The following is a 24,027-nucleotide window of genomic DNA, read 5'->3' on the forward strand; positions in this document are numbered from 1 at the left end:
AGCCAACAAGTTGAGCCAACTCACGCCACACCCATCTTCAAACTCTCTCATTTTCATGTCAACATCATACCTGCATACCTGTGATATAGTGTGCTGACGGACATGTAGACACTTTCTAAAGTACTCAAAACTGCCACTGTGGTAGTTCCTGCTACAGTACAGCGCCAAATCACTTGCCTCAAGGCAAGGTAGACCCTACAATAATACATAGAGAGAAAAACCCAACAATCATATGACCCCCTATGAGCAAGCACTTTGGCGACAATGGGAAGGAAAATCTCCCTTTTAACAGGAAGAAACCTCCGGCAGAACCAGGCTCAGGGCCATCTGCCACGACTGGTTGGGGTGAGAGAAGGAAAACAGGATAAAGACATGCTGTGGAAGAGAGACAGAGATTAATAACAGGTACAATTCAATGCAGAGAGGTCTATTAACACATAGTGAGTGAGAAAGGTGACTGGAAAGGAAAAACTCATTGCATCATGGGAATCCCCCAGCAGCCTATATCTATTGCAGCATAACTAAGGGAGGATTCAGGGTCACCTGGTCCAGCCCTAACTATACTTTAGCAAAAAGGAAAATTTTAGGACTAATCTTAAAAGTAGAGATAGTGTCTGTCTCCTGAATTCAAACTGGAAGCTGGTTCCATAGAAGAGGGGCCTGAAAACTGAAGGCTCTGCCTCCCATTCTACTTTTAAATACTCTAGGAACAACAAGTAAGCCTGCAGTGTGAGAGCGAAGTGCTCTAATTGGGTGATATGGTACTACAAGGTCATTAAGATAAGATGGGGCCTGAGAATTAGAGTCAAGAGTTAGCCCTGGCTGCTCCAGTCTGCATGCCAGTGTATCCTTGGGCAAGATACTGAGCTTCAAGCTGGTCTTCAGCTTTGAGTGCTTTAGTAGAGCAGAAAACCCTAATATAAGAACTAACATGGTAAATGGACTAGAGTTAGTGGGACAGTCAAGAATTTTAAGAGTATCTCTGGTTATCAGGTAATATTACATCTGAGCTTCTTTCTTAGTGTAAAAATGCTATATTCAATAAAATAATAACAGGAATGCTTATTTTCATAGTTTGTGCATGTCAGTCATCTCAAAATGAAGCTAGCCATTTAAGCTTTGATCTAGTTTGATTGGTTGTAGATATTCAATAAAATTAAAATTAAAATAAAAATGATGTTACAAGAAAATACAAACACTGAATACATGGAACAGCTTTTATTTTAGGCTACAGTGTGACTGGATCTGTTTCACAGTGCAAAGACAAACTGTAGACTTATAATGAATTTTACTACAAAAAATGGCAGTCCATTCAGATTCCTCTTCAGTGCTACACAACAATATGAATTATGCACAGAGCAGGATGAATCATTCCTCTCTGACTTTACACAGATTGTCATACACGCATAGAGGGAGAGAGAGGAGAAATATGGACTGAAGAAGGTGCTTGACAGAACACTTTGCAGTGATTAGAAAACGTTTTAACAGCACTGGTCACAAAAATAATACTTCATTGGCTCAATAAGCAGATAGAGAAAAGCAGTAACATTAAAGAGATTCTGTGACTGTATCAAAACAGCCCAGCACATCGCACTGCGATGCACATGGTGCAAAAATAACCAGATATTTATCTCACAGTATAGTAGAGCAGAACTGGTCGATAAAGTGAGGAAATACTTGAATGGTGTACCACAGAAGATTTACTGCAACTTTAGTGAACTCATGAGGTAAAAAAAATGAATTAAATGCAGTACTGAATAATGAAAGGAGAAATAAAATGTCAAAAAAACAAAAAAGTAACAAACTCAGTAAACTTTGAACAAAACAGTATGGCTTATTTTTGTAACCTTAAACGTAGTGCTGGTATGTGGGTATTGTAAGTATGAAGTAACCTCTTCATGCTCTTCAATTAAATTTCAATTATTATGTGAATCCATACCATTTTTTTTACCTTTATAGTTTAATATGAACAGGCTGAGGTAACTTGGGTAATAGGGTAACAGTCAAACAGCACAAATCCCCATAAAACAAAACCAAAAAGAACATAATCATGCTTTTACATTAATTCAGTTATTACTTATTACCCTGAAAACCACATATACTTTTCACTGTTACATGTAAGCCTGATCAGAGTCAGTTTTATGATTTCCTCCATATAGACAGAGGAGGATAAAGTAAAAATATGATTTAGCTAATGTAATGAGGGGACATGGGTCGAAATGGTATGAAAACTGGGTAGCAGGTCTGTGCTCGACTGCAAGGCCTTAGCATCTCCTGAGCATACTGGGATAAGGGGCACAGGGGTGTGTGCAGCTCTGGTGTGTGTTTATGTGTATTTGTGTATTGTAACAGCAGAGTCAGTGTGCTCCCCTTGCATTCATTGTCCGTCCTCCTCACGCAGAAACTGGAACACGGATGAGAAATCCTTATTAGCGTAGCCGCGAGAGCACATGACTCGGTAGATCTGGTGAGCGAGGGAACCCAGAGGGACGGGTGTCTTAGTGTTGGTGGCAGTGTTTTGCGCCAAACCAAGATCCTTTAAGCACAGACATGAGAAGAGAGGGACAAGCAGTCAGAAAAAGTGACAGGTGCAAACGGATCCTATGAACAGCTCAAGAAAACCGGTTTTCAGAAACATCTATATTTTAGTGTGTAGGATATGAAGAAATGTCTGCCTCATTAGATGATGAGCACATACTGGATTTAAAAAAAATATTCTTGACAATTCTCTTCCTGTTAAAAGGGGGGTTCTTCGTCCCCACTGTACCCAACAACCCAAGAATTCTCTATACAGATTCTTGGATTTCAGAACACTTTCATTATCAGTTTATGTATTGATAAGATGAACTGATTATTAAACACATCAGACATTAAGAATCACAAATAATACAACCAGAACACAGGCTTAGTACCTTTGCCATTAGTGTGGTTCCAAAGCCGCCCTGGTAGTTGTTGGCAGAGGGAACTCCCTCCATTACTCCAGGGACAGGGTTGTACGTGTCGCTGGACCAGCAACGACCTGAGGACATATTTAGGATTTTTGCCAACAGCTTGGGATCCAAACCCAGTCTGCAAAAAGAAGAAAATAGAGTTAAATAAGTTCTTTGGACTCTTTGTCTTTGACACATGTGAAATGGTTTTATTTGTCTGAAGGTGTACAACACTAAATTACATTGCAACTAAATTACAGTTTTAACAATTCTAGCTGTTAATAGCCCAAATAACACCAAATATGGTGGTTTTAAAGAAACCTAAAATATCATACTACTATTACAACATGTTTCAGACAAAAAAAAGTGAGAAAATTACTTTACTTTCAAACTTTTAGCATCTTAGAATGAGATGGAGGGGAAAACTTTAAAAAATGGTAGGCACAAACAAGGAAAGAGGAGTTATGCAAAATATAGGGAGGAAATGGGACAGAGTTGGGTTGAAGAGGACCAGTGGGACATAAGAAATGTGGCAAAAGGTGGGTGTGGGGGTGCCTGGTGATTGTAGTGACCCCCAATGAACCTTATGCCTCACTGTGACCATTCCTCAGTGTTAATGGCTGACGGCTTTGTAATGCCGGCTAATGCAGTATTGATGTTTACCACTACATCTATCCTTCATCCCTCTTTCAAGAAAGTGGAGGAGGAGAAGTGGTTAAGCAGCACAGGGGAGCCATAAACCTCGCTGTCACACACAGAGGCACATTCTTAGCTCTGCTGCCCCATTTTGCAGCAACCTACTTTCATATGCAAGAGGACAAACCGCCGGACTATGATAAGGAGTAGCCAAAGGCACATGAGACAAAGAAAGAGACTGAGGGTAGACAGACAGAAGCAATGAGTGAAACCAAGCAGGGAGGGTGTAACAACGGCGTCTGTGTCGACCGTTCAACATGCCATATTAATGGTTTTAAGGCCAGTATAAAGCTGACCACATCAAGTCCTGGCTGCCTCAGTTTACTGTTACTTACAGGCCTGTAACTCTATTCTGCTCTCAATATGACTATTAAACTATCATAGGTCTTTAAGGCCAGCACCCTCCCTCCTTCCCTCTCTCCACCTGGCTCTCATTCTGCCATTACTGCTGCAGTTTTATTAGCTGTCTACTAACTAATTAAGAAAAGGAATTGCATTTACACTCTCTCCATGTCTCTCCCTCCCCCTTTCCTCTCCCCTTCATCTCTTATGTGTCCGCTCAGACTCCCTAATTTTTTAACAAACAGTTTTGGAAGTGTGGCATGAGTGGTTCTGCACGCGCTGGGTTTTTTCTTCTTCTTCTTTTTTAATGGTAGTCTAGCTCATGATAGCTTTCTTAGTTTATGTCTGTAAGCATCCCTTGCCATCCTGCTTCCCCTCTACCCTTCCTCCCTCTTCCATGCTGACACCTTCCTGTCTAAAGACTCATGGGGACATATGTTTGACATCGCACAAGCCCCCCCCACCCCCACACACACACAACCAAGCAAGCAGCCCCTCCCTGTGTTCTGGGTCAGCAGCTGAAAAGGTTACTGGCTGAGCTACAATAAAGCGCGTCCGAGCGCGCAGATCGTTTGTTATAGCGGCCATAGACGCTGACGGGGAGCTGTTGTCCTCTGTTAACGATAAATCAATGAAGTTCCCCTCTTGCTCCCATCACAGAGACACACACGACAAACTGTTCGCACACACTCACACTCAGCTGCGGTTATTAGCTGACGCAGTGGTGTTGTTCCTCGCCTGCGGTAATTTGCGTGGAGAAGAGGACATGTCACGCTTTAACAAGATTGACATGGATAAGCAGACATGAACGGTGTTGCTGTGTAATGCTGGTGCAGATAAAAAAAAAAAAAAAATTAAGAAAAAAAAAAAACAGTAAGAGAGATTGTGCTGAAGATTCAAACGAGAGGGGAGGGTGTTTATGTCCTGGGAGCTCTAGCAGGTGGAGTTCATTTGCAGCGCTGATATTAACCGTCTCTTTCATTATGATTAGCTTCTCGATCTCATCAGACGCCACAAGAGAGGAAGCCCAGCCTCTTCCCCATTTAATATATCATTAAAGAGCTAACGAGCACATACACACACACACACACACACAAGCACTTACTATTCCATTTATAGAGGCAACAAGCGCGTTTATCACGCGAGTTTAATCTTCATCTGAACATATGCTCACGATTCATCTCAACTATAGAGAGAGGAAGGGAACGATGTGTTTGTGCTCATGTATGTTGTGGTGAACCTATTTCTGTCTCTCTGCTAAAAGGGTCTTGTTATAAACTCTGATTTGCCTGTTGTCCTCCCCATAAAAAGAACAAAGGAGCAAATATGTATGCTCCTACTTGGGCATCGGCAACTGCGTATTTGTACGCATGAATGGGCGCAGACACACAGGTTTGCAAGGTGAACTGTAAAAGTGTCATATGAGCGTCACATGGGCCAGTCGTCTCTACTCTTATCTTCATATGTATCATTAAAATCACTGCTGCTCCTCTCCACTGCTCTATGATACTCTCTGCAGCTTTTCATCCTTCTTTTACTGACTGCTTGGCTGCTTTCAAATATTACAGCAGGCACCCAAAAAAAAAAAGAAAGAAAAAAATGGATTAAAATAATAAAATAAAGAATGTAAAGCAAATATGGATGGGAAGGAAAAGCCAAAAGCAAGGAATTGAAAATACATAGAAAGAAACGGTCTGCATGGGAGAGTGTGTTTGAGTGTGTGAGTGTGTGTGTGTGCTGATAATTGTCATGCGTGGCCATTCCTTGCACTAAGAGAACGTCACGCTCTGCTGGAGACGGCCCGAGCTTCCATCTGAGATCAACAAATTAGCTCCATGAACAGAACTCTGTGTGTGTGTCTGCCTGCATGTACAGGTAAGGAAACACACACACACACACATATATTAAAGAAAGGGCAGCTCTATCAGGCCCAAGTCCAACATGATAAAATGTTATTGCCGTTTTCCTGCAAATTGCCTGTGAGTGCTTAGCCTCCTTTGTCTTGAATTGTGTCGGTGTGTGTGTCTGCACACATGCACCAAAGAGAGCGTTCTTTCTGCATAAGAGGCTGGGCCGCAATGCAGCATGGGAGATTTACGGGTGTGGGCTCCCTCTAAACGATGACAGTCTTTGTCAAGCCCTCTAATAAAGCCCCAGAGATTGGCTAGCAAGAAGAGGGGGAAACTGAAAGACACACAGACACACACACAGACACACACACACAAAATGGAATCAAGACTGAATATGGGTCAGTCTTGAAAAGATATGAAGATAATTCACAGTCAAAGTGAAGAGATGCGGTAGTTAGTATTCCTATTTTTGTTATAGGAATACATTATAATGATGTGAATTGTGAGAAGTTGTAGTGGTAGAAAACTGCTGCCTTCAGTATATCTGGATGTAAATTTGTGTGTCTGTGTGTGTGTGCTTCAGAGACAGTGTGGCAATGTGTAAATCTGCGTTGCTCCCTTAATGCCTCCATATTTCAGAGGCCTAGTGAGGGGATTTATGTTCGACTGCTCATGCCAATTTTCCTCCTCTGTCTCAGCACAGATAAATCAGTCGCACTAACACAGCTGCACTGTGCAAAGAGGAATTCATGGACGCTCATGAACACCCGTGCAGAAAACTCGATGCAAATACCATTTTACACTGTAAAGGCCGTAAAATCGCATTATAGCCAGACAGTAAACAGAAGAAACAGTCCATTATTGACAAGGAAAATGCATAAATAGAACAGAATATAAAATCTGAAGAGTATAAAATCTATAAAAACTGATGTATAAGCTTCCTCTATGCAAGCCCCACTTAGAAATTCTACAGACCAAAACAAAGTATGGGTGCTGTGGTGCATTTTAAGTCCTCACATGATTTCTAGTGCTATAAGATTGCAGTGCAATCCACCGGACTTCACCTCCCATCATCCTCAGCTTCCTGGCCAAAGAAGCTTTGTGTCACGAGGAGGAATCATGAATGATGGGTTTTCTAGGTGGTGTTCAGTAGCAGAGGTGTGGCAGGATTCTGGTGAGAGCTCAATCAGCAAATGTAAATCAGACAATGTGGCTCCACCCCCTCATCCATCTCTCTTTAGCAGAGGCGGCTCTGACTTGGGGCAGGGCTGACCCCTTCACACTCCCATAAACTACACACACACACACACACACACACACACACACACACACACACACACACACACACACACACACACATTTCTAAACCTGTATTGTAGTAGTAAATTACAGTTACAGCTACATCGCTGGCGTAGTAATTGACCTTACTGTGACAACTATATCTAACAGCAATAATAGCAGAGTTAATGTGTGGCTAAAAGGTAGTAACCTCAAAATATGTCCTTGTAATTTCACTGTACTTGTTCTTTTGTTTTTGCAAATTCATCAACAACAATAAGGAAATCTGGATCTGGATGTATTAAATCCCTGTACACCTATGTACAGCTGTGTTAGTGCTACCCACAGACAGCTATCTCTACACTAATCATTCCCATGTAAATGAATCCACTGATCATACACTTCCTTATTATTTTATCTTTTAGCAGAGCATTTGCTTACAGTACCTGATACCAAGGTTCATGGTCTCCGCGGTCCCAATCATCCCAATCGCCAGCAGCATATTGTTGCAGATTTTAGCTGCCTAGAAGGGTGTGAAAGAAAGATTTTTATAAAAGAATTATTATGTAAATGATGAAGTCTGCAAAACAAAATATAACACACAACAGTAAATCTCAGATGATCTGACTCTGGAATAGACGAGTGAAACACTTCTATGGCCACTAATCCTTAAATGGTACATTTTTAATGGTCATCTTTGGAGTAATGGGATCATTTCAATTATTTTAAGACTTCTTTTCAAGAAAATGCAACACATTCTATCGTTTTAGATGTTTTTTGGTCAAATCCAATCTGGCATTTCTTTTGTTATGGTTGATAACTAGGATAATAATAATGATTTGGTCCTGAAGGATTTTTTCCCTCTCAACCATGGAAAGGATCCTGCAACAAACCAGCACTATTGTCCTCAGCGGATGTCCAGAGCTTCCTATGCTGCCAAGGTTACTAGCATGTTGGTTTTTTCCCTCAGAATGCATCAAGCTGTTGAGTTTCTCACTTCTATTGTTCTTGCCATCTCTCTGTAGGATTTGCCATTTAAAGACGGTCTGTTTCACTTGCAATGACAGCTCCTAGATTCAACAACAGCTTCCAAATGGATGCGCCACACTTGGAATAATCTCCATAGATGTAGCTAATGAAGAAATTCTGAAGTAGCCCACCTCTATCTACAAATCAGTTTTTAAGTGAATTATCCAATTATAAATGAGACCCAACAATCTGGACTTCCAGCCCAATATAGCCAATATAGCAAATTACCTTTTAACATGTAAACAAAAAATGTCTATCCATAATAGACTGATTCAGTGTTAATTTGAAGTTTGAGTAGACTTTATTTTGGTGGATTTCCCAAGCCACAAACATGCAAATCCCATTGATATGCATGAGCTTTGCTTTGGTATTAGGTCAATAAACAATTACTGTCACTTCATAAAGTGTCTCATGACCTGATGATGCTCACCCAGTCATCTTCTTAAGCCCACATTGCTTTGCAGGACTTTTTCTTGACTAATTGTTTGTATAGTGGCTTATTTCGATAACTATATTCATAATCAGAGGCTGCTTAGCATCACCAGGAAGATTAAAAAATTGCACTGATTGTGAAAATATGTAGTATAACGAATGTAGAATGTGCAAGTAAACAAACTTTAGTATGTAGACACTAAACATCAACAACACAGTTGTAAGGTGGCCATTTGGTGCTCAATTGAGCTGTCAAATGTACAAATATATATAATTGTGGGATTTGTATAAAATATTTGTATATGCCATATAGACACAACATCTTAGGAAATGTTTATGCAGAGTTTCATCAGGACTGGTCCACTCGTCTAAGATGACATAGGGAATATACATACATTACATCCTTTGGATAAATCATTATGAAAATAAATTACTGGAGGAATTGTAATAATAATAATATGGAAGAAGTCATGTTCTTATAAAACTATTTTATTAATGCTGCAGCATTTATGGGGTCAGATTTACTAAACAGTGGAAATTTGTGTTGAGAAAGGTTCTGGTCAAATTAGGTTCAATTGTTTAAGTGCATTTTCTACCCATCAATATGTAAGAAAGAATTACAGCACGGTATTTCAAAATTGCATAGTCCAGCATGTTACAATATTATTACAAAGGTTATTTGTAACAATACTGTAAGCAAGATGATGCTACATGCAGCAAAAACAACTGATACTTCTATAATTATAGGAGTTATCATGATTTCTTATGTGTGCATTCTAGCCTACATTTATTCTGTTTATAAAGTTGATAGAAGTTTTGTTGCTGGTGTTTTTGTTTGTTTGTTTGTTTTGTTTTCCTTTAAAGCAACATCAGAAATCTGGAGTAAACACTGTGTGCTGTCCATGGTCCTGAAATGTGAAACACAATTGGAAATCTGAATCTCGTTAAGGTATTCAGGTAAGGTTTGTTTGGGATTTATGAAACGTGAAATTAATAGTTGATTAAAGTTGTGTTTGACTTCTGAAAATGAACCAAAGACAGTGGGTTGCAAAACTTTTTGGAAGAGCTATTATTTAAAGAGTTTTAATTGGAGGTTCTAAACAGTCTCCAATATACTCCAGCAAATATTATATGTACTGATAACTACATATTCTGGCAAAAAGCACAACATGAGTAGAAACTTACAAACCTCACTATATAGTTATTTGCTCAAATTTTGAAAGCTATTGTAAACATATATACGGAAAAAGACCAGACTTTCAAATGTCCACACTTTTCCATTGATAATTTTTTGCCTTGGTGTCCTATAATTTTGGCCATAGTGTCTTAGAAGTATTGGTTGAGGCATCAAATCTATGTCCCTGTGTGAAATGCTGTTTGTATTTACGCAGTCATTATGTTTAGACATTCCTTATTACCTGTCCAGTGCCGACCTGTCCGCAGTAAATAACATTTGCTCCCATGCAGGTGAGCAACTCCTTTGCTGCGTTGTATTCCTCGACCACTCCGCCTACCATGAAGGTGAGTTTGGCCATGCTGGCAGCTCCAACACCTAAACACACCACATGCTGATATTAACATTAACTGATGTGAGCACATCACTGATAAGACACACACATTTCACATATTGATGTCTAGTCTTTAAAAGTTCAACGCATATGTGCAGACCTGCAAAACACATGAAATAGTTAATGAAAAGTGGAACACAAAGTTCAGGTGTTGATACGTGTTGAACTAAAATATGTGAATTTTCCACACGAGACATAATATATCAGCCATATGACTGGTTTAACACTACCAACTGTGTCTAAAAGGTCAGCTGTGCTCTGTTCTCTGTGTGCATGTGTATGCCAAACTCTTAGTGGGACAGACGTGTTAAGTAGTGCTGTACCAGAGGGACAGAGGTATCTTTAAAAGCCGATTGTTGCCATCGTCCACTGCACAACTCTCATGGGATCCCTTGGCTTTTGTCTTGTCACCCCTTCTCTTTCATATACACACACACACACACACACGGACACACGAGCAGCTGTGCCTGAGGCCAGCCCCCTACCTCATGGGGGTATCATTGACAGGCGTGAGGGGTAATTAACTTTACACTTTATCATGTTCAATTAGGCGTCCCTCCCCGTGCCTGATGGCTTAAGGAGCGTGCCATGTTGTAGGAGGCAACCTCACCCCACTGACTCACAGCCCACCCTCTCCACAGGGTCCTTAATGCTGAAATAACCTCTTTTCAGAGTAGGCTGAATCCAGCCGGTCTGAGTCTCTTATGCAATGGCTCCTTTCCCTGTATGCTTCAGTGATTAGCCAGTGTCACACTAAGAGTGGCGGGATAAACATACACACACGTAAAGTAGAAAAAAAAATTACCAAGGAAGTACTTTTTAAACAATCATTGTTAATAAACAGCAAATTAATATATAATTAGAATTTAGTCAGGATTCTTTTCCGTTTAATAAAATTTAAGTGAAAAACATGTTGTAAAATGTTATAATAATGCAATAATAATAATAATAACATCTCACTGGTTAATAATTTGTCTGTAAACCATCTAGAAACATTATCTGTAAAGTTGCACCAGATTTTTTCTTAAACTTAAAAAATGGTTAGTAAACACTATGCAGAACATATGTAAACATTATGTGACTGGCTACTATGCAGTTAAAGCTGATTATTATTAATATTTGTCTAAATAAACACACAAATATGCTTTTGGGACAGCCTAAATCACCAGATTATGGTGACTATTAGCTGTGTTGTTAAATGTACACATTAAAATAACTTGGTTAGGTTCAGCAAATGTTTTGATTAAATATTTCAAATTCACAGGAGCGAGACCCACTTCATTATCACCTCTACACTGGGCCAATGCTAAAGGACATCTTTTGTATATGTCTGCAGTAACAATGACTTTGCATAGCCCAGAATGATGAAAGCTCTACCAGGGTAGATTTAAAAAACAACAACAACTCAAACCCAAAAAAACACTACCAACAAAAACACAATGAGAATAGAGCAGCACTAAAAAATACGTTATTATTTATTTTTCCTGTAAGAAAAAAAGAAACCAAGAGGAAAATGTAGAATGAGGATATGTAGTTTGACTGTCTTTTATGAGGGCCATCCACCCTTAATGAAAGCCTTAACAGTGAAAGCCTAATAATGTCGGTGTTAATAATTAAAAGGGAATTACTGGGGACAAAGCAGCTGAAATCTAATTGTTAGATGTCACTGCAGAGGCAAGGAAAGGAGAGGAAAGACAGGGTTTGTAGTAAATTTCCATTGCTCAAATATCCCCCCCCACCTTCTTTAATTGGCTGTGCTGTTGTCACATATATGATCATGCCACTACACTGTATGTGTGTGTCTGTGCATGTGTATATCAGTGATGAGCTGTCAGAAGGTCATTAGGGCCACATAATGAAGCCCAAAGCCCACGCTGCAGCAGCTGCATACGGACCACGGCTAACATGCGCTCAACATACGGCCGCCACACACACCAATCATACACACATATGGTCCACAGACATGATGGATTCTTTTCCTTTCTTGCTATTTGATGTCTTCTTATTTATTTGCTTAAATTCTTTTTAGCATAATTGATTCAAGTTTTATTTGATGTAACAAAGTTTCCATTTAATGGCAGAACAGCTCAGTTTTTTTTAGTCTAAAAAAATGGAAACTGGATTTTACTCCAGTATCGAGCACATAGTGAACAGTGTGGCGTGCAGTGGAGTCACAGAACTCTCTTCACATTTTCATTAAAGTAATGGGAATAAATAAATAAATAAATAATTAAATACATGAATAATAATAATAATAATACTAATCATAATAATAAGTACAATTACCAGCACTTTTGTTTTTTCTTCTGATATTTTTACCATCCCATTTTGCAGTTTCTATGCTGCAGACTGAGCCTCACAAATACAGATACACACACACACACACACACACACACACACACACACACACACACAATGAGAAAGAGCAGTGTGACGACTGTGCTGGTTCATTAGTGGAGATCACTGTTTGCGGACGACTAAAGAGGAGATTATTGATAACACAGTCAACGTGCTGATCAATATATCTCACTAAGGAGAGAAAGAAAGCGAGTGAGCCAAAAGAGAGCAAGAGAGAGGGATAAAGAAAGAAGTACGAGGAGAGAGCGGTGCAGAGATGACAGCAAAGAAGGAAAATGATCTCTCTCTTTTTACCTCCCAGCATCCCTCCCTCAAATTAACTAATCACCCATAATAAGCTCTTATGATGTGTAGTGGATTTCTATAAGGAGTGACACCAGGATGATCGAAGATCCTTGTTTGTAGCAGAATAACACATCATTAGCATAACAGTGTGTGTATGCGTGTGTGCTACTGTGTGTATACACTGTGTGGGTATCAGTGGGTCCATTCTTTGTGCATGGGCTGAAGTGCATTTGTGTCTGTATGTATGCCGGTATAAAGTGTGATTTTAATATTGTGTCTATGCGCTGAATGTACTTTCATAGGGTATTTATTGTGTGTGGTGTATGTGTGAGGGGACGTCCCATTCTCGGGCCGGTCCTGTCAGAGACGGATTAAAGAAGAATCCTAATGAGGCTTCCTGAGCGCCGGGTATGCTGGCTCATCCATCCCAGCGGGAGTGACAGTCCTGGATCATTAGCACTGCACAACTACACAACGCCCCCTAGGGGGAACGAGAGAAGGTGTGTGTATATGTGTGGGGTTGGGGGATTGGGGGGCACCTATGATAGAAGATTCAGGCTAGAGACAGTAATGGAGGGATGAGGATGCTAAGAAGATATCCACAAGGAATGACAAAGCAACTATATATTGAATAATAAATGGAGGCATACACAATTATGCCAGAGTGCTACAAACAATACACAATGTCAACTCTTTCAAGCACTCCCAAAAAATTGTAGAGGGGCATGTTCATCTTTATTCCCAAACTGGTACGTAATACTTTCCTGGGAAATAACTCCCTTGAAGCAGAACCACCACCTTCCTCGGTCACGTTCGCTTACCAACATCCAGGGGACATGTTTGGGTTGACAGAGTGGTGGATGCTTACCTCCTCTCCCCAATATCAACCAAAGTAAATATTCTCAGACCGAGCTGAAGTTTGCTGGACTATTAACTTTGACTCTGACATAAAAGGTTGAATGAAAGGAAAAAAAAAGTGTCTCTTAACGCATTGTAGAAAGGATGGAAGGGCAAGACAGTTAATGTGCTTATGTGAGTGTCTGTGAGGCCCATGCAAGCCCCTTTATCTCAAATCCTCTATTACCAAAAGACTACTTAATAAGCAAGCAATCAAGCGCCGTTAGGACAGATGCTCAACAGCAGGCTTCGATGACAGCCTTTAACCATGAACATAAGAGACTGAAACTACTTGTGTGAGGGCAAAGGAAGATCAGAGAAAGAGCTCTGGTTTGGGCTGTTTGTAGTAAATGCTAAGTTCATTAGCACTTCTTTCATTTCACACGAAAGAATCAACCAAAGCAATTCATGACAGCCATATAAGCCTTTTAAAACTGAGCTCTTTTTGAAGTGGTGCGTGCAAGTACAAAGCAAGTGACAATGAGCGTGAACATGTGCACGCAGTATCTGTGCACGTATGCGAGTATCAGAGGCAGGTGCAGATCTCAGAGTTGGCCGCCAGCAAGACGTCAGTTGGAGGTTCTGAGGCTCCGTCTCAGAGTTACGAGCCGCATGTAAACCAGTAGCCACTTTTTATTGGTGGTGGGTTTAAATTAAACTACATTTGTGAATATGAGGCTACACAAACAACACAAAATGGCAGACACACATGCACACACAAGAAGGGATGTTCCCAGTGTTTGGTAATGAATGACGCATTTGACAACGTTCCAAAAGCCTGCTTTTTTTTCCCCCCGCGGAGAGATTAAACGGAAAAACACTTGGAGCAAAGGCAACACCTATAATATCATTAGAGCTCCACCAAACACACAATTTCCTCAAATGATAATGTAAATGCTCTTACTGCAAGAATGCCACGAAAGCTTTAAGGATACGCCAGACTTCATATCACACCTCTGGGTTTGAATGTACTTGGTGTAAACAAACTCTGGCACTGGCAATAGACTAGACTGTTTGTCTTTAACTATATGCACATGCAAAGTTACTCTGGCACAACCACAGTCATCTATAATTCAGAATGAAAAGTGCCTTCACACTTAATAGAGTAACAGGCTTAAATGAATAAGAGTTGACTGCTTAGAATTAAAATCAGTGGGGTAGGATGTTTACAGGCCAACAATGCAGCCTCACGTGATCCACCACCATAATTACACGCGAGAGCAGATCTTTTTCTCAAACAAATTAAAACCCTGAATGGGCCCCCGTAAAAAGTGGAACGGATATCGAGTAAATAAGTGAAATGGGACGAGGGTGTGCGTTAGCCCACATCGGCAGGAAAAAAAATCAGCAGTTTCAACAGGTTTTTGCTGCCAATTTTACTAATGCCACTCTGTTGTGTTAAAAACAGACACTTTATCAGCTCCACTTAACGAGCGCAGCCCCATGAGAACTAACTCCTGCACACATATACTCTGTGAGAACCTCGTGTGAGCAGGCAACTGCAAAAAGTTTGGGTTTGGGGGGAAAAAATTTGAGAGAACCAAATTGATGCATGTAAAGTTACGACAGTCTTGAGAATTTGGTTTGCAGTGCCTGTCCACTTACCATCAGGTCAGGCCTCATCATGATCATCACCATTATTATCATCATCATCATCAGTAACTGATCTTTTCCAGAGGGGAGTACCTGGTCAATTGTAAGTGACAGAATGGAGCAAGCAAGAGAGAGCCACAATCAATCCTTTGCCCGGCCCAATGAGACTCATCTAGGATAGACCAAGTTAATAATGATCCTCAATTAGGCTGTTAGCAGGCACACACACACACACACACACACACACACACACACACACACACACACACACACACACACACACACACACACGCTTTTCTACAGACAAAATGTTAATTCACGTGTAGATGAGTGTCATGCAGTGTGACGTTTGGGCTACGTTTGATGGACAGAGACTTTTTGTATGACGTATAGACCAGCTGACTATTTGTCTGCACGCTCACGTCCACAGCAGATGACACAGGGGCAGAGTTGTGAGAACCAGTCTCCCAGCTGCTATGGGTCCACCTCCATCTGGAGCATAGGCTAGAACCCCCACATCACCACCGCTCCATCATCGTCATCATCACCCTGCCTGGTCACTTTACCACCCTACACACTCCCTCACTCCCCCTCCATGTCACCAGGGCCTGTCAGCAAGATGCTTGTTATGCTAATCTAGTCTTTGGACGATGGCCACTCTCTAGTACTGGTTAGCCGTGACAGACTGCGACAGCACCACCCCCTGCCTGTCCAACCTGATTCCTTAACTCAGTCTTAGAGTCCCCACCAACCTTCAGGCTCATCTTCTTAAATAATTCTATTCCCAGACTGGATTAGGTTTCACGAAAACATTTAGACTGGGTTTTAATGAGACACACAAGTGCTACCCTATTACTGTTCTACCTATCACACTGTCGCATTTCTAGATTTTTGCCAGTTTTTCCAAAATACCAGAGTGAAATATCTGTAAAAATACAGCACTAAATATACATGCATAAATATATAGTGTAAAACGCTTTAAAAACAATTCAACAAAGACAGAAAATACAGATATATAGTGTAAGCTTTGAAAGCTGTGCTGTAGTAAGGCAACACAACAGTGAAATGGTGCAGAGTGATTACAAATCTATGTTAGCTTCTATGTTAGAAGAACCAAAGCACAAATACTCTGTTACTTTATGTAAGTAGAGTATTCAGGTATTTGTACTCCAGTATTTATTTTTTGGATAACTTGTGTTTACTCCTTACATTTTATATATGTACTTTCTACTCCTTACATTTTCAAAAAAAACCCAAACTCATTACTTAAGGTTCAGCAGAATCATCTATAGGGTTTAACTGGACTGGAAGGAGTGCAGGAGTTCGTAAGGTGTGGTAATGTCGTAAGTGTCAGGTAATTTCAAATGCAACATTTCTATCAGCTCAACAAACATCAGCAAACACAAACTGTTTGTGTGCAGTTGTAGGTACAGCTGTTGTATTTTCCAGGGAGAGAGCTAACTTCACTCAGAGATGGAGAAAAAATGTAGGAAGACAGACAGGACAGGACAGGATTTAAAGCTAAGGACTGCTCAGTGACACTTGATAAACTAAAAATTTAAAGCTTGCATGGAATGTCATAATTTTAATCACATATTGAATTTGTATATGATATGTAGTGTGGTGAATTCACAGTAAAGCACTGTGTTGGACTGGTGCACAGTGGCTGTGGTGCTCATGGTCAGGTTTAGGTTGCATCAAGTGTAGCAGAGATGAATTTGCATTTAAGCTGATGATGCTTACATTTATTCACTGAATTTAGACTTTGTACCAATTGTATACCTTCTAGTATAAAGGCAGTATAAACAGCATAGCGCCAGTGTAAGGGATGGACAACAGTCAAGACAGCTGTGAAATTGCTGACATATTGTTGAATTCAGTTGCGTAAATCTACAAAGAGCAGCAGGTCAGCTGATCACAGCCTGCACACTAAGAAAATCTACTAAAGCTCACAATGGAAGTTATTGGGAGCTGTGATTTTTTTTCTCTATGCACAGATCTTAGTGTTCGCCCACCTGCTGGATCCCACTGTAACCCCTGACTGTACTCATTTTACTGTTTAGCTGTGGAGGCAAAGTCCCCCACTACAAAGTAGGCTACAGAAAATAGTTAGATTTTAAAATGATCTTTCAGTGCTTATGTTCTACATAACTAATTTAAGCTGAGTATGTTTTGGAATTTGGACTTGAATAAGATTTGTATTACTATATCTACTAATATTATTTTATTATTATATTAACATAGCACAAGGTTCAATTTCCTTGGTACAAAAATGGTTAGTAAAATTATCCTTCAATGAGCTCCTTTTTACTTTCTTATTTTGAGTACATTTCAGAGCCTGTACTTTTTCCACCTCTGACAATCTCAAAGAATTTCACCTTCAGCAGACTGTGAGTAACATTTGAGAGCTAGAGTGAACGAGTGAGTGGTTTCCTGCAAATCTCTAGAGGCAAAAAACAACTTGGTCCATATTTTATGATAAATTTGGACCAATGATATTATGATAAATTTTATGATAAATGTGGCTAAAGAAACTAAGATTTGTAAGTACAATTGTAAGTACACATTGAAGACTATTTCAAGTATCACAGCTGAAAACTTCCAAAAATCAAGTTTTGAAAAGGTAAAATGTAATCAAAGGAATTAGTGTTACATTTTGACAGTTACAATTACAACAAGGGTTTATTGGCCAGCTTTTGCCCTGAGCTATGAACTCTATCACACAGTCTTCATCAGACACTGGAGTTTGCCTGCTTCTCACTTAACTGCTGACCAGCAAGGGGAGTCACTGTTCAGATTTAATTTGTAATGCCTCTGGTCCATGTTCACTTAAGAAATGCACAAGAAAAGCTTTTTCCAACTACTATTACCAGAGAAAAGGCTTTCCTGCTTTACAATTAAAAAGTATTAAGGAAAAGGTAAACTAATAAATGCTAAGAATCTTAATTATACTGCTTTTTCTGTTTTATTATTTGTGCATATCATAGTTTAAACCGTAGTCAAAGTTGATTTTTTTGGAAGAAGATCTAGTGGACTGGAAGTGTTGACTGATGGACAAACTAGCGCCAGCCTTGGCTTGAACAAGCTCCTACAAGCTGAAGGATGACGTTCAAACTGTCAGCAAATGACACACTGCAAAGCTAAGGTTGAGTTGATGTGGTATGGATATGATTAGAGTGGTGTTGAGACTCAGCCTAAATAGGTAGTTAGCGGAGAATTATAAGACCTCGCAAACAAGCAACATTAGCCCAAATTCCTACAGTCCCACAGCAGCTAGGCTGCCTCTTGCTTTCATTTGCACCGACAGCTGACTTTCCCAGCAATGGGAAAAACACAATGAAAGGTTTTTAGGGCCTTTTTAAAGCCATCGTCCGTTAGCAATGTGGCAGCCCACCATGGGCACACAGACACAAACACAGGCATTCTGGGTAATTACTGCTAACGACCCACCGCTTGTCAGCCAGACCTCCTATTTTTGCCATCGCTGTGCCAACACCCTTGGCCTGTGACATCAGAGCTTGTTTTGTTGTGGGACAACTTTGCATGTGGATGCTTTTAATGACTCCAGACAGTGACAGACGTGTGTTGTGTGTGCACAAGCAAACATCAGCATGCATAAAGAACCACAATCTAAGTTAATATAATTGTGTCTGGATAAAAAAAGATGTTCAGAGTGTGCAGATAAGAACATTTGAACACACACTGTGTGTGTGTGTCCACGTATGTGTGTGCGTGTACCAGAACACATCTGGCTGTGGCACTGCACAGCTGGCTAGTGCAGGGCTAAAGCCAAGATGTTGGTCAATGTGCAAGAATGGAAGCCAGCAGGATGCCCATGAGAAGAAAGTGAAAGTTTTTTTGACTGCTCTTTTTAAGAAGGGTTATGACTGTGCAATTCAGATCCCACGCCTGCCTGCCAAACCTCTAGTGACGCACACAACATACAAACACACATTTCTGTGTAAAAAACACCACCTCACACAGCACCAAAAAGGGATTTATTTTATATCAAACGAAATTCTACATTAAAAATAAAAACAATGCTCAAACCACAAAAAGAGCAGGCTGTGTCTGCAAAAGTTTAACAGTACAGCAGATCACGGCAAGTCTGCTCATTGTGCTCAGAGGGAAACTGAACCAGTTGTGACTGGATAACACTTTGCCTTGAGTCAGTGAGATCAAACATGTTCAAATGATAGCGTGGTATAAATAATACTCAATGACAGAAAACTGTGAGAAGTACTTTAAATTAAATATAATGATACCATTTATCAGGTTGACACAAGACATGAATGATTTTTAAGTCAGATGACATATTTTCACTTAACTTTTATTTCAAACTATCTTTCTTTTACTAAGCATACTCTATCAATATAACCAATATGAAATAATTATTCTCAGAACTAAGGCGTTTCCGTCCACATTTTCCCCTGTCTCTCACACACACACACACGCACACGCGCACACGCACACACCTAACTCAAAAAGTATGACAGTGCCCTGTTTGGGTAGGGTGCCATCTCCTGGTTGGAACAGAGCATGTAACTGCCCAGAGGTGTGCAAAGCAGGGGTGTGGGGTTGGGAGGGTGGGGTGAGGGGGGTTGTTAAACTATCTGAAATTGGTTACCAAGTTGTCACTGGGACATTCTTTCACAACCTGTCTTTACAAGTTTGGCTTGGCAACACCACCGAGATGAGATAGATGTCTCCGACCAAATATATCTCATTTACAACAGCAGGAAAATAACAATTCTTAGATTGTAGAGATTGAATGCACTTATTCAAAAACTACATGGCTGAGTTTTATTAAACTTTGTGGAAAGGTTAAGTATGAGTAAAGGAAGGACACTTTCATTTTTATGTGGATCTGGATAACTTTTTTAAAATAGCAAAATAAGGCATTTGCCTTGGTGGGGACTATGCTCACCAAATGCATAAATAAATGGATCAAAATTATAATTTATTATCAAAAAATTTTCACTTAATTTTTCATCAATTTTCTACTTAGAATGTGCAGGCACTGTGCTCTAAAGTCAGTACCTGGATTTCTGGATATGACTTATGAATGTCTAATGTGACACTGGATGGGCAGGTGCATATAAGGAAAGAATGTCTAGCTGCAAAGACCTGCTAGGGAGCAGGTAAATCATTGGTCACCTCAAGCCAGTTAAAGAGGCCTAGTAAGGAACAGGAGAGGAAGAACGTTGGCAGGGGACTGCACACAAACACTGTTTAAACAGTATATGTGCTAAGGCAGAGTAACAAGCTTAAGACTCTGATCTCACTCACTGCAGCCGCTCTGTGCTGCAGACGCCAGCTGGTAAACATGCTGAAAATGGGATAAGTCTATGTTTGTATGGGAGACCGCGGGAGTTTCAGGGTTACGAATTAAAGATTGTGCAATAAAAAGGAAACAGACCGTGATCAGAGTTCGTACTCTGACATGCAGGGGTGTCAGCATGTTGAAATCCTTAACTGCATACTTGAATCAGAAGAACTTTGTGGTTGTGTATGTGAAAGACAGAAAGAGACAAAGACAGAAAGACTGAGAAAGATGGACAGTTTTACTGCGATGTATCTCCTTCATGTCTTATCTTCCTCTCCCCCTCTTCTCCTGTCCTCCATGTGAGGGCAGTTTCTCTCTTCTTTACGACTCTTTATCTGACATGAAAGGCACTAACATGGGATACCCGCCATTACGGCTCCATCAACATGAAAAGCTCTGACATGGGATTCTCCACTGCAGCTCAGCCCATTAAGGACGACTGGCGATCCTGTGCTCTGTCAAGAAGCTGTCACAAGTAGACAGCGCCAACATAATGAGGACTTAAAACCTTAACCTTGCCTTTAAGACCCCTGGTCAAAAGCTGCAATAAAAGCCTTAAGAGGGCACCTACTGGCTGGCCCGCTCAGTAATTACAATCCGTGTCTGAGCATTAACCCAAAAGGTCCAATAGTTTAGATATACAAAAGAGTGTGAGACAGTTCAGAACTGAGGTTGAAGGGTCACAGGCCTAATACCGTGGTTGGCACAGTTGAATAAATAAACCAGCCGTCTAATTCTACTTTTCACAATGCCAGCTAACATCTCTCTTTTTTCTTTATGTATTTCAAGTCAAGAATGAGCAAATCAAAAACACATAAATCAAGGGAAAGACTTTACAGAATCGAAGACACCAATTGAGGTGTGCTTGCTTACTAATAATTTGTTTGACACAATACCTCCTGACACTGGGGCATCCATGAACACAGCACCCTTCTTCTCTGCAGCAACTGCCATTTCTCTAGATACAGCAGGATCAATCGTGGAGGAGTCAATTAACAAGGTCCCCTTCTTTACCTTCCTGCACCGGGTAAGAGAGAATAAATGAACACATGGATTATGGTAATCAAACTAAGTCCTATCTATTTTTTAAACACGATGAAATCTCCACTTACCATTTATAGATTTTAAAAATACAAAGAGAAGATACATGAATGTCACAGAAATCACAGAGACACCAACAATAACATGTCTTACTTGAGGATGCCATTTGGGCCTGTGTATACTTCTATGACATTGGGACTAGAGGGGAGCATGGTGATGATGCGGTCTGCTTTCTCTGCAACGTCTGCTGGGGAGTCCACTACCTGAAAACCATCACCACAAAATACCCCACTTGATTTTGTGACAGCCTGTCAACTGTCGCGCAGAGAAGCTGTAAATTATTGCACAAATAAGTGTTTACATGTGTAAATGCAATGTGTTACTGAGAGTTTATTACCTGGGCACCAGTGTCCTGCAGCTCCTTGCAAGACTGAGGAAAGACATCGGTAGCAATGACAGGATACCCATTTTTTAACAGGTTTTTAGCCATGGGACTGCCCATGTTTCCCAGACCAATAAATCCCACTGGTGTCTTTGAGGCCATTGATCGTGTTGATACTGTTGTAAAAACAAGATTTAGTTGAAATCAGGAGCAAAATCACGAAATCTGAATGAAGACAATACTGCTTTCTACTCCAGGTAGTGCTGTAGACATTTCCCTATGACTAATACCTGGTGTAAAATTCTAACATTATCCAGAAATAAATTAACTAATTAAAAGTGGTTAAAAATATCTCTGATCTCAGTCAGTCCAGTCAGGCTATTAACCACTTCTAGCTTAGCCAAGATCCAGACAGGTTAAAACACAATGGAAACTCTGGCAGTGAACCAACCAGACTGCAACAACAGGATTAGGAAGGGAAGAAAAAGCACAAACGAAAGGCCTAAAGCTTAAATTCAGCCAAGTCTTCACCATACTCAGGAGACCAACTTCTCCCATCTCTCTGTAATACTTAAATGACGACAGGGTATTCTCCAGTGCTGGACTAAAATGACCAAACTTCAAAACTTCAAGTACTGGATACGTAACAATGAATAAGCTTTGTGCTAATGACACACTGACATCTAATGCAGAGGCATATCTATTCTGACAAATCAGAGCTCTACAAAAGAAGAAGAAGAAGAAGCTTTATGGTCCATATTGAAAAACCACGCATTTACCACTGCACCAAAACCCCCAATTAAAATCCCTCATGTCAAAATCACCATATATTTTATAGAACCAAAAGGTACTACACAACAGAAAAAAAGCTGTCATCTTATACTGCAGAATAAGATGACAGCACCTTATTATTATTTTTTTTTTACACACTGAATTTTATTCCAATATTGCATCGCTTTATTAGTATAATAGCACAGTGCATTACACTGAACTGCAAACGGCAACTTTTAATAAAAGATTAATACTTATAACAGGATGTTACTTTATCTGGTATTGCTTGCTATACATGGCTTTCTAAGGTAGCACACTCAGCTGGTGTAACACAGTACAGCATATGTTTGCTTCTGAAACATTTTTAAAACGGCATTTACTTCAGAAACATATAAACCAGATAATAGAAAGTGGAGTGAAGAAATCTTTTGCACAAAATTATTGAATGATTTGTTGTTGTTGTGTTTTATTTATTTTATTAATTGCACACCAATTATTAAATTAATTGGGTCATGACAGTACATCAATCTATCTGAATAATTGATTTATAGAAATTTAATAGGGTTACAGCCCATTTAAAGAGGTTGATGGGTTATCTTCTAAACTACACTGAAATCGTTTAAATCAATAGTCACTGTAGATAATTCATAAGAAACAACCTAGCGTGTCTTGTTTGCACTGTAGGAGCGATGAACAGAGTATGTGTTTGCAACAGTGATGCAATGGAAGCTAGTGTTTTTATGTAGCGCAGATTTGTGAGTGGCAATTAAATATTCATATGAACTACCTAAAACCAACATATCGCATATTCCTACTGAGGTCCAAAATGAGCTTTTCGTGCCATTGCTATTTCAGTGTGCTCGTCTTTGTTGCGCATAGTGATGTTCAACTTGGTGACATCGTCCACACTGCAAACACCTAAGTATTCATACTTTCTTCAGAGGGCTAACGAGCTAGCTAACAAGTACAACGGGACTATTCCGCCTGAATTTACCTGTGACCACACATTTGTAAATGAATGAAACGATGCGGGAAAAAAACCCGTCAACATAAGCGAATACATTACCGAAGGCAACGTTGACATGCTTATTCCACCTTAACCATATATATCGAGACCCTCTGAACAGCGAAGCCATACTTCTTTCCCCTTGACCTCGTACGGTGACAGCTGTCAGAGCCAGGAAAGCTACGCCGAAGGGTTATGATCGACAGCATTTTCCACCAATCGTAACGGGGGATAAGTTTGCCA

The 24,027-nt window shown here is 40.1% G+C and overlaps 1 protein-coding gene across 1 annotated transcript; it reads right to left on the bottom strand.

Moving 5' to 3' along the window:
- Positions 1-1,203: 1,203 nt before the first annotated feature.
- Positions 1,204-23,984, bottom strand: hibadha (3-hydroxyisobutyrate dehydrogenase a). Its single transcript, XM_040020357.1, has 8 exons — positions 23,845-23,984; positions 22,023-22,183; positions 21,779-21,888; positions 21,481-21,602; positions 9,976-10,109; positions 7,543-7,619; positions 2,913-3,069; positions 1,204-2,536 (listed from the first exon to the last, which is right to left on the bottom strand). Exons 1-8 carry the CDS (start codon positions 23,912-23,914, stop codon positions 2,378-2,380), a joined length of 990 nt encoding a protein of 329 aa, XP_039876291.1. The 5' UTR covers positions 23,915-23,984; the 3' UTR covers positions 1,204-2,377.
- Between the last annotated feature and the right edge of the window lie 43 nt (positions 23,985-24,027).

The sequence above is a fragment of the Simochromis diagramma genome, unplaced genomic scaffold (assembly GCF_900408965.1).
Source record: "Simochromis diagramma unplaced genomic scaffold, fSimDia1.1 OVJJ01000753.1, whole genome shotgun sequence".
Lineage (NCBI taxonomy): Eukaryota > Metazoa > Chordata > Actinopteri > Cichliformes > Cichlidae > Simochromis > Simochromis diagramma.

What these genes read in the sequence shown, in the direction of transcription:
- hibadha (XM_040020357.1), bottom strand. Translation starts at nt 23,914, where the DNA reads ATGGCTTCGCTGTTCAGAGGGTCTCGATATATATGGTTAAGGTGGAAT. An exon ending in ACCATGAACCTTGGTATCAG is followed by an intron (nt 3,070 to 7,542) that starts GTACTGTAAGCA and finishes TTCTTTTTGCAG; the next exon opens with ACTGGGTTTGGATCCCAAGC. An exon ending in GAACCACACTAATGGCAAAG is followed by an intron (nt 2,537 to 2,912) that starts GTACTAAGCCTG and finishes CTGTGCTTAAAG; the next exon opens with GATCTTGGTTTGGCGCAAAA.